The following is a 15,655-nucleotide window of genomic DNA, read 5'->3' on the forward strand; positions in this document are numbered from 1 at the left end:
CGTGTAAATATCGTTATTAAACCTACCCCCTTGCGGGTATTCTGCCTCCTCTTCGTATAATGTATCCTTTACCAGGACTCACATACAAAGGATAAGTATCTGAACTCTCGGAACATACAGGACCACTACATATGTTGTGTTTGTGTACCTTTGGTATGAAGTTGCTATACAAAAGGTACCATGTTGTTACAATTTGCTATCCAGTAAAAGCTTACTATTTGGTGTAGCACACGAACACCGGTTGTGTATATTGTAGGTGCTGATTGGGTCCACTGTTATAGGAACTAAGCTCCCCGCAAGCGCCATGAGTAGTCGTCTGTTGTTGATCATTCCAAGGGCGTGTAGTCCAGGAGCTTCGCTTCACTGGTCGGCGCCAATTACAACAGCAGCACAGGTCGACAGGATAGAGTTGGCGAAAGATCGCTTCTGCGATACTACCTAGGTATGGGGCACAGGCAAGATCAGAGCGCTTGATGGTATTTTAGTGCTCTTTAGCCTGACCAACAGCGGATAGTACTTCACTCTCACTGGTGCAAGTACAAGTCGTATCTCTTCTGTTGGTTTACAACTACTGATGCAGCAGCTTTGTGCATTTCTCTTGTTTCAAGATTTCCAAAGTCATTTCCTTATTTTTTAATTTTTTTGAGTGCTCATCGGGCATAACTCAAATTTTAATTGTAAAATGATAGGAATCCATGGATATAAATACCAGACCTTCTCGCCAGGCTTTTTCAGAATGGTCAATCCCATTGATACTTGGTTTCAAACAGCCTCCAGTTTCTCCAATTCGGTATGTCAAATCATTCCTTCTGACGGTCAAGACTACGCTGGCAACCTAGCACCAGCACCAAGTACAATCAGAGCACCGATTTGCTACACAAGAAATAGCAAAAATGCCCAAGGCCTTGACATAATTTGCACAACTGGCGCAGAATGTCAAAAATGCGCCGTCTTAATTTACAGCAGCCGCCTCATCCCTTCCGAGTGATACAAAAACATCCCCTAACACCGTTGCCTGGTCCATTGAAAACCCCGAGATTGGCTGTGCGCGATTGCGCTTAGAGAAGGACGATTGAGATGTGGTATCGCGGATGAGTGAAGGCCGAATATACTGAAACCGGTGAGAGTGAAATGTGAAGAAGAAAGGCACTTGCGATATATGGAATGTTCTTGTGCGGCGCATTGTGCGAAAAGCCGGGAGGGTACATGGTAGGCTTGGTTTTGTTAAGTGATTTATATTGATAATAATATAACTACAGGGGTTGACCCTCACTCATACACAAGCGGTCGATGGCTTCGGGACGACAAACATCAGCGCCAGCTGCACCGGATTGACCTTAACTTTGACGAGCTCTGTCGACGCGGCTACCCTTCACATCAGCTGGCCCCGCAAAATTTGTCACGGCTTCTGAAGTGGCGACGATCCAATACTGTGCGTGAAACAACCATCTGCGAGGGGCCAGCTCTTGCGCTAATTACTTGTGCCACGCAGTACAGAGAAACACCAGCATTCCGATCCCTGAAATTCTTGACTGGAGCGACGACGCGGTGAATATCGTCGGAAGCGAATACATCATCATGGAACATGCGGCTGGTATTCCGCTATAGCAGAAATGGCCCTACATATCGGGCGATCAGAAAGTCGCATGCATAGACGTCATTTACAAAAAGCTCAGAGAGATGATTGATCTCAAATTTTCGGCCTATGGAAGCATATACTTTTCTACCACACCTTAGGCTCTTCCTCTAGGCTACCGCTAGACGGCGACTTTTGCCTCGGGCTCCACTGTGGAACAAGGTATCGGGCTTGTGACGACCCCAGGTACTACCAACATACAGCTCCCAATCAAGGTCCATGTGAGTTCGCTTTAACCTTCATTCCGGGAATTAAGGACCAAGTCTTGGAAATACAAGGTCGACGATAGGTGCATATTCCGAGGGCCTTGTCGACGCAGGTCTTTCACGGATCCCACCGAGGGACTCTCAGCTCCCCAATCGATCAATCTATCAAGGCTCGGTTCAGGAAAATTTAACTCTTCTGGGAAGTGGTCGTGCGGTGCTAAATGCAATTTCTGCGGATAACCGGGTCCGTGATGCAGCTGTGCCGACCTTGTTTTATCCTGACCTACACAAAAGGAACATATTTGTTTCGCATGATGATCCTTCGGTCAAACTAGTTTTATTGATTGGCAGTCATCCAGCATAGAACCGGCGTTCTGGTATGCAGATGAGGTTCCGGACTTCGCAACCTGTCTAGCTTCCTCCACAGGTGCTGAAGGAACAGGTGAGAGCGAGCTATGCACAAAAACCTACGAAGTCTGTACCCGGTTTCTCACTCCAGAGCTCGCACTCCCTAGGTCGATGGATGAACGCATATTTCGACCCTTTCAGTGCTGCTACAGAACGTGGAAGGATGGCGCCGTTGCTTTTCGGCATGAGCTCATTGAAACCTCTCAAGACTGGGAAGCACTCGGATTGCCCTGTTCGTGTCCATTTGTCTTACCGACGCCAGAAGAGATGTCTCTGCACTGAAAGGAGTACAAATGTTTTGAGGCAGCCCAGATATTGTGCTCATAAAATCCACATTGGCCACGGAATACAATGCCTAGTCGGACAAAATGTGGTATTTCCAACGTGGTGACGGCGATACAGCCTTAGGTCATTGCGCAGCTAACCTCACCTCATCCAGAATGACGTCCACAATGGTGTTCACAATGAAAGCCTGGTTCTACTCCAGCATAACAAACGGATAAGAAAAATCTCACCTTCAACACCTCAGCGCGCACCCCAAAAGTATTAGGCGATGACAGCCTAATCAAAGTCCTCTCCGCCCCGCTGAACCCAGCAGCAGACTACATTACTTAGCGCTTCCTTATCTCCGGCAAACACCGAACAACTTTAACATTAATGTTCTCACGAATAGATTAATCGTCGGATCATGTCCATCGTTCAAAAGACCACGAGTTTTGAACGTTGACATCTGTGCCCTTTGAGAGAACGGTCGTAAGTCTATTAGAGAAAATCGTGGTCTGTCGTGGGATGCGAAGCATCGGAAAATTTGAGACAGGCCATCTTATTAATCTTATTAACTAAAAGACAAGAATAATTCATGTAGGCATGATTGGTTCGCTGTTTCTCTGAAATAACTATCGCTCGTAAGACACGGGGGGACGGGTGGCACGGTGTTAAGAGACGCACATATCCAATAAGCCAATAACATCTAATAAATACCATACTTCCTTTGCTCAGCTGGTGATCAATTAAATAGTTGAACATACGTCCCATTCACTCAATGTTTATCGAGTTCATCGTGTGCAATGGTCAATACACGCTGAGGATCAGTCAGTCCACCCGATTTACACAGTGACATTTCCTGCAGGGCATCTGTTCCCTTACTCTACTATGACGAGAGCTTAAACACTGTTAAAAATCGAGCATACGGTGGTCTTACATGAGTATTTGCACCTCAGTACTTCCACCATTGACCGCTCTTTCGTACCGTCTGCCTATTCCTACTGGTATAAACCGCGAGCGCGTAGTATACTGTTTCCCGGGCGGCGATGAGTGCAAGATAGAGGGAGAGGAAGAATAAAAAAGTGAGAGAGGGGGAGGAAGAGCAGCGAAGAGTCGAAGACGGGTCTTTTATGTCGGAGGGCATTGGAGGGTACGTGACGGCGTGTTGGGACACTAAACCTAAACAAAACTAACTGCATATATTAATTCACAGGTCCGCCGTTTACATTAGAAAAGATGTCTGGTCCACCGCCAGCCCAACCTCTCCCCTTTTTGCCAAGCGCAACGCAAGCCTCAACCAATTTGTGCATGTACTATATCGAAGATAGAACCGCCGAAAAGGGGAGCCCATGCGAACCGCGATGTCGATGCACATGTGGATTATCTTAAATGACATGACTTCGTGGTATTTACTATAGCTGTACATTCTCGAATAACAATATATGCCATGTCTGGTGTGGTCAATCTATCGCAAAATACTCCGAATCTGTCAATTGAAGATGATGTTCATAGCTGAACGTTCCAGACACGACGTGGCGTACATGAGCATCCTAGAAGAGTAAATGGACTACAGATATGGGATTTGGCACGGTTTCGAGACCGATCGTCGGGTTTTCCTGTTAGGGCTGATCCGTTCGGCCAACCTACCTCAATGGTCAGCTCGGGTGGCATTATTCCGATCTCCCCCAGGATCTCGGGGAAGAGGCCGGGATAACTGACGCTAGGCGACTCCACTTGGACGTTTGACCTCCACCTACTCCACGTTTCCTAGTTGCCCCTCGCTCGGAGACACGCCGTGGAGCTCGGCTCAGTTGCCTATGGCAGGATTATCCGGCAAAATGGAAATTGAGGGGAAGCCCAAGGGTATAAGAACTGCCAGCAAGGGTCCACAATTGAAGCTGAACCATACCGCCATAACGTTTTTCGACTGGCAGTTCAGATATATTGAACCACCTCCAAGATGGCAACAACATTAACCGGTGGAAACCCACACATCATCCAACTGCCCAAGACGCCCTCCGACGTACTATCCGACCCGCAAACCGTCGCTGAGCAATGGATCTCGGCTCTCGAAGTCCAGCTCTCCCGTTCAGAGAACGTGGACATCAAGGGACTGTTCCATGATGACTCCTGGTGGCGCGATATGCTGGCGCTGGACTGGGACATGCGCACCGTACACACAGCCACTGAGATTAAGAACTTCCTCTCCAAGCAACAGAACAAGGCACAACTATCCAAGTTCAAACTCCAGGATACAGGAAAGTTTAAGCCACGTCTAGAGCAGGTCGCCGACGGGTTGACCTGGGTTTCTTCCATGTTCTTCTTCGAAACCGCCGTTGGTACTGGAACAGGCATGTTGCGTCTAACCCAGGCGGAGGATGGAGTTTGGAAGGCTTATGCTATGTATACGGCATTGCAGGAACTCAGCTCGGCTCAAGAGCCCCTTGGGAAACGTCGGGCTTACGGGACGACGGAGTCCATGCCCGGTGGTCTGGCCGGGGGCACATGGATTGAGCGCAGGAATCGCCAAAAGGAATTTTTGGATGAGGAGCCGGCTACATTGGTTGTCGGGGCTGGTAAGGAATCCCTTGGTTAAGATCATTGTCCATGATTTTAATACTAACTGGGCAACAGGTCAAGCTGGATTGAATATGGGTGCGCGTTTACAGAACCTCGGCATATCGTGCTTGATTGTCGACAAGGGCGAGCGTGTTGGAGATAATTGGCGTAACCGGTACCGGGTACGTGACATTGGTGAAACTTGATTTTTTTGCCATGGAGAAAAATGCTGATGTTTCGCGCAGACACTTGTCACGCATGATCCAGCTGAGTACACACACATGGCCTATCTGCCCTTCCCGCAGAACTGGCCACAGTTTACACCAAAAGACAAGCTGGGTGACTGGTTTGAAGCATACGCCAGCATAATGGAGTTGAATATCTGGATGCAGACTTCAGTCGTCTCGGCAGAGTACGATGAATCTGTAGGCCAGTGGACGGTTGTCCTCGCTCGCGGCGATGGGTCTCAACGGACTGTCCGACCCAATCACCTTGTATGGTGTACAGGACACTCAGGCGAGGCGAAAATTCCCTCCTTCCCGGGACAAGATTCTTTCCAGGGCAATCTGTATCATGGCAGCCAGCACCGCGACGCGTCGGAAACCGATGTTCGTGGCAAGAAAGTTGTCGTCGTCGGGACTGGTAACAGCGGTCATGATATCGCGCAGAACTTTTGCGAGAACGGCGCAGATGTCACTCTGCTGCAACGCAGCGGGACATATGTTATAACTGCGGAGAAGGGTGTCTTTATGATGCACAGTGGAATGCATGAGGATGGCGGGTACGTTTTCGAAGTCTTTCCTATCTCTTTCTTATCCTCCCACCCCCTAGTTCACATCATACTAATATCAACCGTGTAGTGCACCAACTGAACAATGTGATATCGTCTCCGAGAGTCTCCCCTGGCCTGTTCAATTCGCTTTGGGTGTACATATGACGAAGAACATTGCCGAGGCCGAAAAGGAGACGCTTGACGGACTCCGTCGGGCTGGCTTCGAACTTGATTTCGGGATAGATGGAGCTGGTATTACCCGTGCATACTTTACCCGCGGTGGGGGTTACTATATCGACGTCGGATGCAGTCAGCTTATCATCGATGGCAAGATCAAAGTCAAACACAACCCAGGCGGTATCAATGGCTTTGGGCATCGTGAGCTGCTTCTGGCAAATGGTGAGTCCCTGCCAGCGGATGTTGTTGTCCTCGCCACCGGATACGATAATATGCGCACGACGGTCAGGAAAGTCTTGGGTGACAAGATTGCAGACCGGTGTTCCGACGTTTGGGATCTGGATGCTGAAGGGGAACTTCAAGCTGTAAGCTACCATTGACTGTGATGATCCTTTTGAAACACATGCTAATTACACTGTTCAGATGTGGCGCCCCAGTGGTCATCCAGGCTTCTGGTATTTTGGTGGAAATCTCGCCTTGTGCCGGGTCTACTCCAAGTTTTTAGCACTTCAGATCAAGGCTGTCGAGGCTGGATTATCAACCGGGGTACGGCAGTAAACGGAATTGGAATTTCGCTCGAACATGCTTTTGCAGTTGCCCCAATTGTAGATGTCCCAATTTATGCGTTGGTTTATGAGATACATTTGTAGTCTTTCGGTTTATCAGCAATCAATAATGAGCGACAATCATTGAATGCATCATGAATGACATCGAAGTCCCGACCGTTACAACGGCCGACTACATAACATCACATTCCCTTTTACTGTGGAAGCCGGAGCGAGGACTTTCGCGTTCGATCTTTTCTTCCCAGCCTTGCCGAAGCACTACCTTTCTCCTATTTCCATATCACCATTGTTGTAGGTGACTTGAGCTCCACCCAGATTTATTCGGATATTGATGGTAGCAGGGTCGTTCCGAGCGATGTGAGCTGGAGTGACTGCACGCGACCGGTGTCTCCTAAATCATGGTCGCTCATAGTGAAGTCCTGTGGGGCGTCTACGCCCTCGTTTTTCTGCCGGACACTTAGGTTTAAGTTGTGGATATTCATGTAGAGTTTATTTGCTGTACATTGAACTTGATGGTTGAAGTATATACTATACGTAGACCATGTTGATCGTAACAGAGTATTTGACGCGTTCATAGGGCCAAGAAACCACTTCGCCCCCTCAGCGACAAAACACCCAAACCCAAAGAAGCAAACATAAAGCAAGAAGCTGCTGCTGACCTTGAGATGAGGCAGCCGCACTAAGATGGGGATTGTATGTGTGCAGACTACAGTAACTTGACTGGACACCCATGTCCGGATTGTCTCTTTCCTGGCAGAGCGAGAAATTACCGTGCAGCCAGCGGCTCGCCTCATTATCCATGACGCCCGGCTCAGGTAGGTTTGTGAAAAATCGATCAGGTATCTCGCACCACATGGCATTTTGGTTTTCCGTTTTGACAGGATTGGGCGAGCAGCATGTTGTCAAGGATTTGGTTTGATTTTTACCGGCGATTCCATCTTCGATATAGTACATGCACAAGTTGGTTGAGGCTTCCGTTGCGCTTGGCAGCGAGGGGAGACTTTGGGCTGACGGTGGACCAGGCATCTTTTCTAATGTATTGTAAGTTATAATCACTACCTGTGCTGTCGGTATTCATCCTACCGTTACTTTTTCAAGGTCACTATGGTATTTTGCTCTTCTGTATGTTGTGGAGTTTTTGAAATTCGTAAAACACTGGGGAATCCCGGGATGTCAGCAAAGGCGACTTGCTCAGGGGTTTTACCTTGGCATGTTTGGGGGCTATGGTGGCAGTGTTCAGCTCTCCCGCTAGCCCCCAATCTCACCCGGCGATAGTAGTCAGTGGAGACACGACAGCTATTTGGGACGCTCAGCTTAACTGACACTTCGTAACCAGTCGCTTTCAGTTGGCAGTATAACGACCACAAATGTGATTATTCTGGTTTTCATGTATTTGTGGATTGAAAATGAATTGATGGTAGCGTATGGATATTAAGAGAAATGACACGTCGTGAATTGAGTAGAGAAAAGTGGAAGAGTGTGAGAAAAGGTGGAATGGGGGAGAACAAAGGGATATGACGTGCGATACACAGCTTCACTAGGGAAGGGAAATCAAAACAAGTCAAATGCACAGGGTTGAGATTATAAATGGGAAGGCAAAACAATGAGAGCAACGAAGTTTGGATGGAGAAAGATGGGATGGATGAAAATAGGAAGGAAAGGAAGATGGGAATAGCCTCAGAGAAGTCGGGCATTAGATTTAGGGCAAACACAGGGTGGGAATTACTTCAAATACCGCGAAGGTACTGGAGAGGAAAATTAAAAACGTAAATGGCGATAGGGGAGGCGCGAGGCAGGTGGGAATAGCTTCAACGATCAGCCATAAGAATTAAGACAGGAACCACCTCAGTAAGGCAATGTATAAATAGCTTCACAAAGCTAAGAGGCACGATCAATTATGGTGGTGCAATGGAGGTAAATACATAGCGTAAACCCCTAGAATAGCTTCAGTACTGACGAGATACGGTGGGGAATGACTTCAAAAGACATCTGGAAAAGGTGGACCTCGGAACTCTGAATAGCTTCATGATCACCTCATTTGGCTGAGCAGGATCTAACCAATCAGATCACTAGAAATAGCAAAAACGCACTGTTATCATAAAGAACAAAGACAGGTCTCATACCCCCAAGCCCCGTTGGCTCAACGGTATTGGCCTGGTACTTTCAACAAGTGCCCCGCTGGTTGGAAGGGCACACCGCGCGTGTAATCTCCTTTGTTCGAGTCAGGGCATTGTCATGTGTTCGGAATTTGTGGCAGCGCTAACAACATCTATGGGCTACCCTTCCAACAGGTCAAGACAGGCGGCCTTCTCCGCAGTCTTAACACAAACGGGGGTCCTTTTTTTCTCCCTTCCAAAAAAACCTCCCCTTAAACATGGTTGATATCCTTTTGCCTCTTGTTAGACTTGCAGAACCTCGAAAAATATTGACCTAAACATAGCATTGATATGGACTGGAAAGTAGTCAACTTTCCACTTTACATGGACCCACTTCCCCAGATTTTGTCTTTCCTGGGGAAAGTTCCCATGTTCTTCCTACGGCTTCGAAGCTTCAATATGAAGGAATTATCCGTATGATAACTATTGGTATAAACGTCACCCATGGATTAGCATTGCAAGCTAATTTCTTCACAGCAATCTTCGATATGCTTTCTACTCTGGCCTCGCTCGAACCTTTGAAAATCGGATAACGCCCTTGTGGACTATGATACTACCTTTGTCTCAGCGCAGCAGGAATCCAGTAAGCCCATTTCTCTCTCCATCCATCGATGTACCAACAATAACGGCCAAATCCTAGCCGTAACCGCATACTCAAAACCAGCTACTCGACCAACCTCGACTGCGCAGGTTTCTACGGCTTCAACGCCGTCAACGTGGTATGTCGTTTCACACACATCCGATCCAGTACTAATCAGTACCCTACAATTTCAATGCGCCAGCCGCCATACTCAACCATATAAAGCCATCGGCGCAGCCAGCATCGCCGGCTACAAGGACATCGCCTGGCTCATCCCCTCCGGCCCCCGTCAGCCATGACTTGTACGCAAGCGATAACGGCAACATCATCCTAGCAAGCACTCGTCCAGTCTCTTAAAGGCGATACCTATGTCTACAATGGCATTGCACATTCCGGCATGAGATCGACTACCTACTACGCTTTCGGAACAATCGAGGCACACAATGTTCTCAGCAAGTCGAAGAGCCGGTCTGTCTATTTCTCCGACTCTCGGCGTCTCGGTTTGGCTGGATTGCTGGACAGTGTACTCATGTTTAGCGCTACGCGACTTACAGGTGCTTTTCTGAATCTTACTAACAAGAATGGATATGGAAGAGCTGTCTTGATTCTCCACGAACATCATTGAGTTCCAGTGGCTGCCATACTAAAAAGCCGACCACAAATATCAGGCAACAGTCTGAACACCAAATACTGGCATCAAGTCTGAAACTATCGAGCAACATTGGGGCAAATGAGGTCAGGTGACCACTTGATAATATTCTCCATGGCAACCTCGCGATCCATCTAGTCCTCCTTCGAGATGATCCGGGGCCAAATATTCTCTTCTCGGCCTTGTCAGAGCTTTTTTTTGTGCTTGAAATGAGGCACATTTTGTGAAAATTTTGAATTTCTTTTCTTCCCAGGTGTTATTGTTGACCTTCCTAAAGGAGAAGAGCTACCCTGGCACGTGACCGGCGCGTTCGGTAACCGGCTAACATATCCCCATCAGGCAGTTGACAGGCATCAGGACCAAGCTACAGCCTACGATCGATACACATCGGCAGATCTTTGCCAACTGGAACCCGTTATTTGCTCCTGTTGCCAAAGGTCTGGGTTCGCTAGCGTTCTGTTGTTGGAATCGCGTGAGGAAGCAGCAATCATGAGCGAAAGAGGGTCGGAAATCGTTTACCGAGCGGAAAATGTCCCGATTCGCTTTTTTAAAGCATGTCGATGGTGCAGAAGACAAAAGATGCGATGTGATGCGCGCAGTCAAGTCCCTTGCTTCCGCTGTCGCTCTACCGGCCGGGACTGCATCTTGGACCCCATCGATGGTGGCCGACGACGAAGTGATCGTCGGCGAAAAACAACAACACCCGCAAGGTGACAATTTGAGATATCGATCTTGCATATGAAAGCAACAAGCTAATATTCTGTCAAAGAAACCATACTGCTTCACCGCTGGATCCTAGAACCGGATATCACACTCCGGCATCGAGAGATCAGGGGTTCTCACCTGCCACCGTGCAAGATGGCGGCTTTGACACTTCAATTGACTCTTTGCCCGGCTCTACTGGATTAAATCGCCTCCAGCGGTCTTATACGTCTGATGCTAATGGACCGGACTCTCAACAGCTCAGCCCTAATGAAATGATCGCGCCCGCGTCAGCGGTACACTCAATGTCTGTGAACTTGCTAGGCACTAATGATGTGAGTCATTGGCAAACCATTTATATAGTTGGCATCTAACAAACCAAGATCTTTATGGAAAACTCAACCAAGGGTGATCCCAGAGGAGATGTGGTCGCCAGAGGAATCGTTAGTGAGGAGCTTGCTCGTGTTATGTATGAAAGGTATGGAACTAACAACCAAATGAAATTGCAATCCATCATAACTAAATATAACTCTCCTACAGGTTTACGGGTGGATCAAAAAACTTTCTTCCTCTTTTTGATCCGATTAGAGACACATTCGACTCTGTCCGTTCAAGATCTTTGTTTTGCTTTACGGTGATTATCTATCTGGCTAGCCGTGCAGTGACAGACCTGCGCGGAGACACGCATATGCAGCGTGTTCTACAAGATGAAGCACAGCGCTTGGCCGAAGACAGCTTCTTCGAGCGACCCACCAAACTGGAAACAGTCCAAGGAATGATTCTCCTGGCCGCCTACTCCGAGAAGACGTGGTTCTCTATTGCTCTAATCCTTCGCACTGCCTTAGACTCGGGATTGGAGAAATCTCTGGACACTCTGTTGTCCCAAGACAATGTACCCCGAAGTTCGCTCTCGGCTTCCATGGCTGAACGCGAATTGGTGTGGCAGACAAGAACCTGGTTAATCAGTTTCACATTGGAGCTAGACGTCGCATCAGGTACGGGACGCAAATCACGCATCGCCGAGGTCGATGTGGTTAAGCTGCGCAAATTCCTTGACTATCCACTCTCCCTGCCTTGCGATATGCGGACTGTGTGCATCATTGAGCTTCATCAACTTCGAGGTAAAGCGAACAAAACTGCAGGTGTGGTTTGCTGTCACATCACTAACATGTAGTAGGTAATTCTCGCATGATTATTGACAACACTTCAACTATTAGCGATATTGTGTCCACAGAGCTACCGGCCATTATGACAAGATTGCAAAACTGGTGGACGACGTGGGACGAAATCCATGAAAGTAGGCTCTCCTTTCTTCCGTTGAATGAACCCACAATCTAGATCAATTCTGACTTGAACAAAATTTCAAGACAACGGTTTCCATATAGGAGCCTTTCAGCGCAGCAGCCTCAAGCTCATGCTTCACTATGCCAGGATTTTTGTTTTCTGCGCATCCCTAGCACGGATTCAAAAATTACAACCAACATACACGGATTCAAGCTCCGAAATTCTTGATCAGAATGTGATGGATCTGTGGCAGTCCCTTGTCACAACCATCATGGACCAATTAAGCTTTTTGATCAACGAGCCGTCCTATCGCTGTCAATTACCGTGGGCGCCAACATATCCAGCTCTCACAATCGCTTTCGTCAGTAAGTTGATCATTTCTTCAATTAGCTACATACACCTTGCTAATACAGATTTAGCAACCTTCGCCCTGCGGATCGCCAGATGGCGTCCAAATCTAATCAATCAAAGTCTCCTACTTGAAAGAGCAGAAAAGATCTGCGACTTTCTCAAACAACCCCCATATCCCGATATCCACCGGACTGTCTCCATCTTCGTGAACTATGCACGCGCCTTGATTGCGAGTCAGCGGCCGCAGAGCAGTCATAGTACAGACATACCTATCATGTCTAACCAAATTGAGGGCCCACCCTTTGAGGGACCTGATAATGCCATGATTAACGGCCCGCCTCCATCGGGGGTGGGTCCCCTCGGCGATCTCCGCTACAGAACCGGCCCGACCATTCAAAGCGATAAAGATTCAAATATGGTCTCAATGCCAAGTAGCGATCCATCTGCAGTGGCTAGAGCGCCCGTATCTCGGCTATCCGGCACGATGGAGGCACCCAACTGGACTGTTTCAAACTCCATTGCAGATTCTTTTGGCCTGTTTGAGGAGGGCCAGAACGATATCTTCGATTTCCTACCTATGATGCCATCGATGCCACAGTAACAATAATATACCCTAATACAGCTTATTGAAGTCAAGATCCCTCTAATCTAACTGTCTAAACCGAGTAAATCTCACAAGAACCAAGCAGCTCTAGCCTCGTAGATCAACGTCGATACTCTAGGAAAAGCAAATTGGGCCGCAACGCGCAAGGCAGTATGTTTTCTTTATTCACATTTGTTTCGTCACAGTCTAGATGCATCTCCACCTAAAGAATGCATTCGTAGCAATCAATTTGTGCCTCGAGGGCAGCCATCCATGTCCGGATCCAGCCCGGCGCCGTGAGTGGGTTGCCCTAATTCCCGGTCCCGTACCGGCCCCGGTTCCGCGTGCAAAAACTTCGAACTATACCAGTCTCTCATTGGCTTTTACCTACTCCAACGTAGTAGATAGAGGCATTGTGCATGGCCAGCAGGTTCTAGCCAGAGTGAGTCAAAGAATCGACCTGATTTTTCTCTCTGGGTCGGCCGGTTGCAATGGGAACGGAAAACTTTTAGTATAGCATATATAGTGCTTTGATCCTCATCTACCGGGTTGAGAATCAGAACTAAAAAAATAAAGCATACTTCCAATCTTCTCTTTGTTCTAGCTTGCCCCACAAATTTGATGGTGCAATATGGCGTCAGAAACGAAACAATCTTTGACGGCTCAGATAACCGCTATCCTTTCTTCAGGTGCGATTAACCTCGACTCTGGTATTCTCCGGATCTGCTCTAACATGTACTAGATAAGGATGAAAGTTCTGACAAGAGGTCCCTTGCGTCGACGGAGAAAAATCAAAAATCAAATGACGATTACCAAATAGTCGAACTGTCACAGGATGAACTACTTGTTGAGTTTCAGCAGAACTCACCAAAAAACCCACCAAACTGGGCCTTTGTACGCATATCTATGTGTCATGAGGAAATAGTCACTAACATTTGGTCTTAAATAGAAGAAAAAGCTGTACAATGCGGTTGTGGCGCTATTTGTTGTCCTCAATAGCGGCATATCAACCGCACTCCCTAGCAATGCAGTCCCCACTATCATGCAGGAGTTCCACGAGTCCGGAGACCAGCAAAAGGTCTTACCCACCGCGGTCTTTCTCGTTGGCTATGTGGTAGGACCTCTGCTATTCAGTCCATTGAGTGAGACTATTGGACGGAAACCTGTCCTCGTCTGGTCATTTGCTGTTTTTGTTCTCGCTACGCTTGGCTGTGCTCTAGCGCCAAATTGGTCCTCTCTTCTCGTCTTTCGGACTATCTGCGGTCTGGTAGGGGCTGCTCCTCAGACGGTTGTTGGTGGTATCTATGCAGACCTGTTTTTTGATATGCGGACTCGTGGTCGTGCTATGGCAATGTATATGTCGGTATGTTGGGATTACACGGATGAAATATTTGGATAGTACTGATACATCTCCCAGGCTTGCAGTTTTGGTCCCATTCTAGGCCCGATTATCTCTGGATGCTCGGTAAAATATGGTTGGCGATGGACTTTTAGAATCGACCTGATTCTAACAGGTGTTACCTGGTTGGCTCTGCTGTTCACATCTGGTATGATTATATCACTTGACCTAATACACCGTGCCATCAGCTAATCTCAAGTCAAAATAGAAACGTTTGGCCCAGCGCTCTTGAAGCAACAAGCTGCCAAATTGAGAAAGGAGTCAGGGTCTGATCGGTACTTCTCGCGTCAGGAGCTTAACCTGGACTCGAGATTCACCCCAATGGAGATTATCACTCGTCCCATCACGATGCTCTTCTGTGAGCCTATCATCACCTCAACATCCATCTATATCTCCCTCGCGTATAGTCTGGTCTTCTTTTATTTCCAGGCCTATCCCATCATCTTCGGAGGTAATGAATCCTCCACCTGGGAGACCCATCTACAATACTAATAAATTGACAGGTGTCTATGGTTTCACCGTCGAGCAAACTTCCTTCACACTCATCCCAAGTACGTCCATCTGTTTTAATATCTCCAACCGCCCACTAACCCATCACAGTTGGTGTTGGCGCCGCCTCTTCCGGCTTCGTCGCTCTCTACTACGACGTAATCTACGAAAAGGCCAAAAAGCTCAACAAAGCCTGGACCTCCAGCCCAGAAGTCCACCGACTCCCCATGTCCTGCATTGCCGGTCCTTGTCTAACTGTCAGCATGTTCTGGCTCGCCTGGTCAGCAAAATCAACCCTACACTGGGCCGCACCCGCGATGTCAGGGTTTGTCTTCGGATTCGGATTCCAAATCATCTTTATTTCGCTTCTTACCTACGTCACCGACGCATACAAAATCTACTCGGCCAGCGCACTGGCAGCTTCCGTTATTGTGCGCAGCATTGCTGGTGCGCTTTTCCCGCTGGCTGCTGAGCCGCTCTATGAATCTTTCGGGGTTGCTTGGGCGACTTCCCTCATTGGGTTTATCAGTCTGGCTTGCATTCCCATTCCTTTTGCTTTGATGCGGTGGGGTCCTTGGATTCGAGAGAGAAGTCCTTTCTGTCAGAGGCTGATCTTGGAGGAGAAACTCAGGGCTAGTGGAGCGAGTACACCTGCACAGGTATAGAAGCACGTTGCTTTTTGCTTGGACTTCGATTTCGGGATACCGGTTTATTGACCAGGAAATAATTTGCGATGAAGTAACGATTTGATAGCCAATTTATAATGAAGTTTATGATTTCGATTTATGGTCAATATATACAAGTGCTGTACAATACTCTGTACTCTCTTGATATTTCCCCCTTTTACAGATTTGTGATCGAAGGATCCAATATA

General features: G+C 47.8%; 6 protein-coding genes across 6 annotated transcripts; 5 read left to right on the forward strand and 1 right to left on the reverse strand.

Annotated features, from left to right (window-relative positions):
- Nucleotides 1-1,164: 1,164 nt before the first annotated feature.
- N7447_003671 (uncharacterized protein) lies at nucleotides 1,165-1,608 on the forward strand (the record flags this gene model as incomplete). Its single annotated transcript, XM_057227946.1, has 3 exons — nucleotides 1,165-1,228; nucleotides 1,260-1,432; nucleotides 1,498-1,608. 3 exons carry the CDS (start codon nucleotides 1,165-1,167, stop codon nucleotides 1,606-1,608), a joined length of 348 nt encoding a protein of 115 aa, XP_057087287.1.
- A 286-nt stretch (nucleotides 1,609-1,894) lies between these two features.
- N7447_003672 (uncharacterized protein) lies at nucleotides 1,895-2,641 on the forward strand (the record flags this gene model as incomplete). Its single annotated transcript, XM_057227947.1, has 3 exons — nucleotides 1,895-2,167; nucleotides 2,258-2,284; nucleotides 2,318-2,641. Coding segments are annotated over 3 exons (624 nt in total), but the record flags the coding sequence as incomplete, so codon positions are not given.
- A 1,833-nt stretch (nucleotides 2,642-4,474) lies between these two features.
- On the forward strand, nucleotides 4,475-6,580 carry N7447_003673 (putative flavin-binding monooxygenase; the record flags this gene model as incomplete). The annotated part of the gene is made up of 5 exons (XM_057227948.1): nucleotides 4,475-5,090; nucleotides 5,149-5,255; nucleotides 5,319-5,854; nucleotides 5,934-6,387; nucleotides 6,446-6,580. The coding sequence occupies 5 exons, from the start codon at nucleotides 4,475-4,477 to the stop codon at nucleotides 6,578-6,580; spliced, it is 1,848 nt and encodes a 615-aa protein (XP_057087289.1).
- Nucleotides 6,581-7,188: 608 nt separating this feature from the next.
- Nucleotides 7,189-7,614, reverse strand: N7447_003674 (uncharacterized protein; the record flags this gene model as incomplete). The annotated part of the gene is made up of 1 exon (XM_057227949.1): nucleotides 7,189-7,614. One exon carries the CDS (start codon nucleotides 7,612-7,614, stop codon nucleotides 7,189-7,191), a length of 426 nt encoding a protein of 141 aa, XP_057087290.1.
- A 3,366-nt stretch (nucleotides 7,615-10,980) lies between these two features.
- On the forward strand, nucleotides 10,981-12,911 carry N7447_003675 (fungal specific transcription factor domain-containing protein; the record flags this gene model as incomplete). Its single annotated transcript, XM_057227950.1, has 6 exons — nucleotides 10,981-11,010; nucleotides 11,059-11,153; nucleotides 11,216-11,796; nucleotides 11,853-11,972; nucleotides 12,043-12,324; nucleotides 12,379-12,911. 6 exons carry the CDS (start codon nucleotides 10,981-10,983, stop codon nucleotides 12,909-12,911), a joined length of 1,641 nt encoding a protein of 546 aa, XP_057087291.1.
- Nucleotides 12,912-13,524: 613 nt separating this feature from the next.
- On the forward strand, nucleotides 13,525-15,446 carry N7447_003676 (putative MFS multidrug transporter; the record flags this gene model as incomplete). The annotated part of the gene is made up of 7 exons (XM_057227951.1): nucleotides 13,525-13,582; nucleotides 13,636-13,787; nucleotides 13,843-14,256; nucleotides 14,311-14,440; nucleotides 14,501-14,743; nucleotides 14,796-14,843; nucleotides 14,893-15,446. The coding sequence occupies 7 exons, from the start codon at nucleotides 13,525-13,527 to the stop codon at nucleotides 15,444-15,446; spliced, it is 1,599 nt and encodes a 532-aa protein (XP_057087292.1).
- Nucleotides 15,447-15,655: the final 209 nt, after the last annotated feature.

The sequence above is a fragment of the Penicillium robsamsonii genome (assembly GCF_028829455.1).
Source record: "Penicillium robsamsonii strain IBT 29466 chromosome Unknown utg000002l_segment0_segment0, whole genome shotgun sequence".
Lineage (NCBI taxonomy): Eukaryota > Fungi > Ascomycota > Eurotiomycetes > Eurotiales > Aspergillaceae > Penicillium > Penicillium robsamsonii.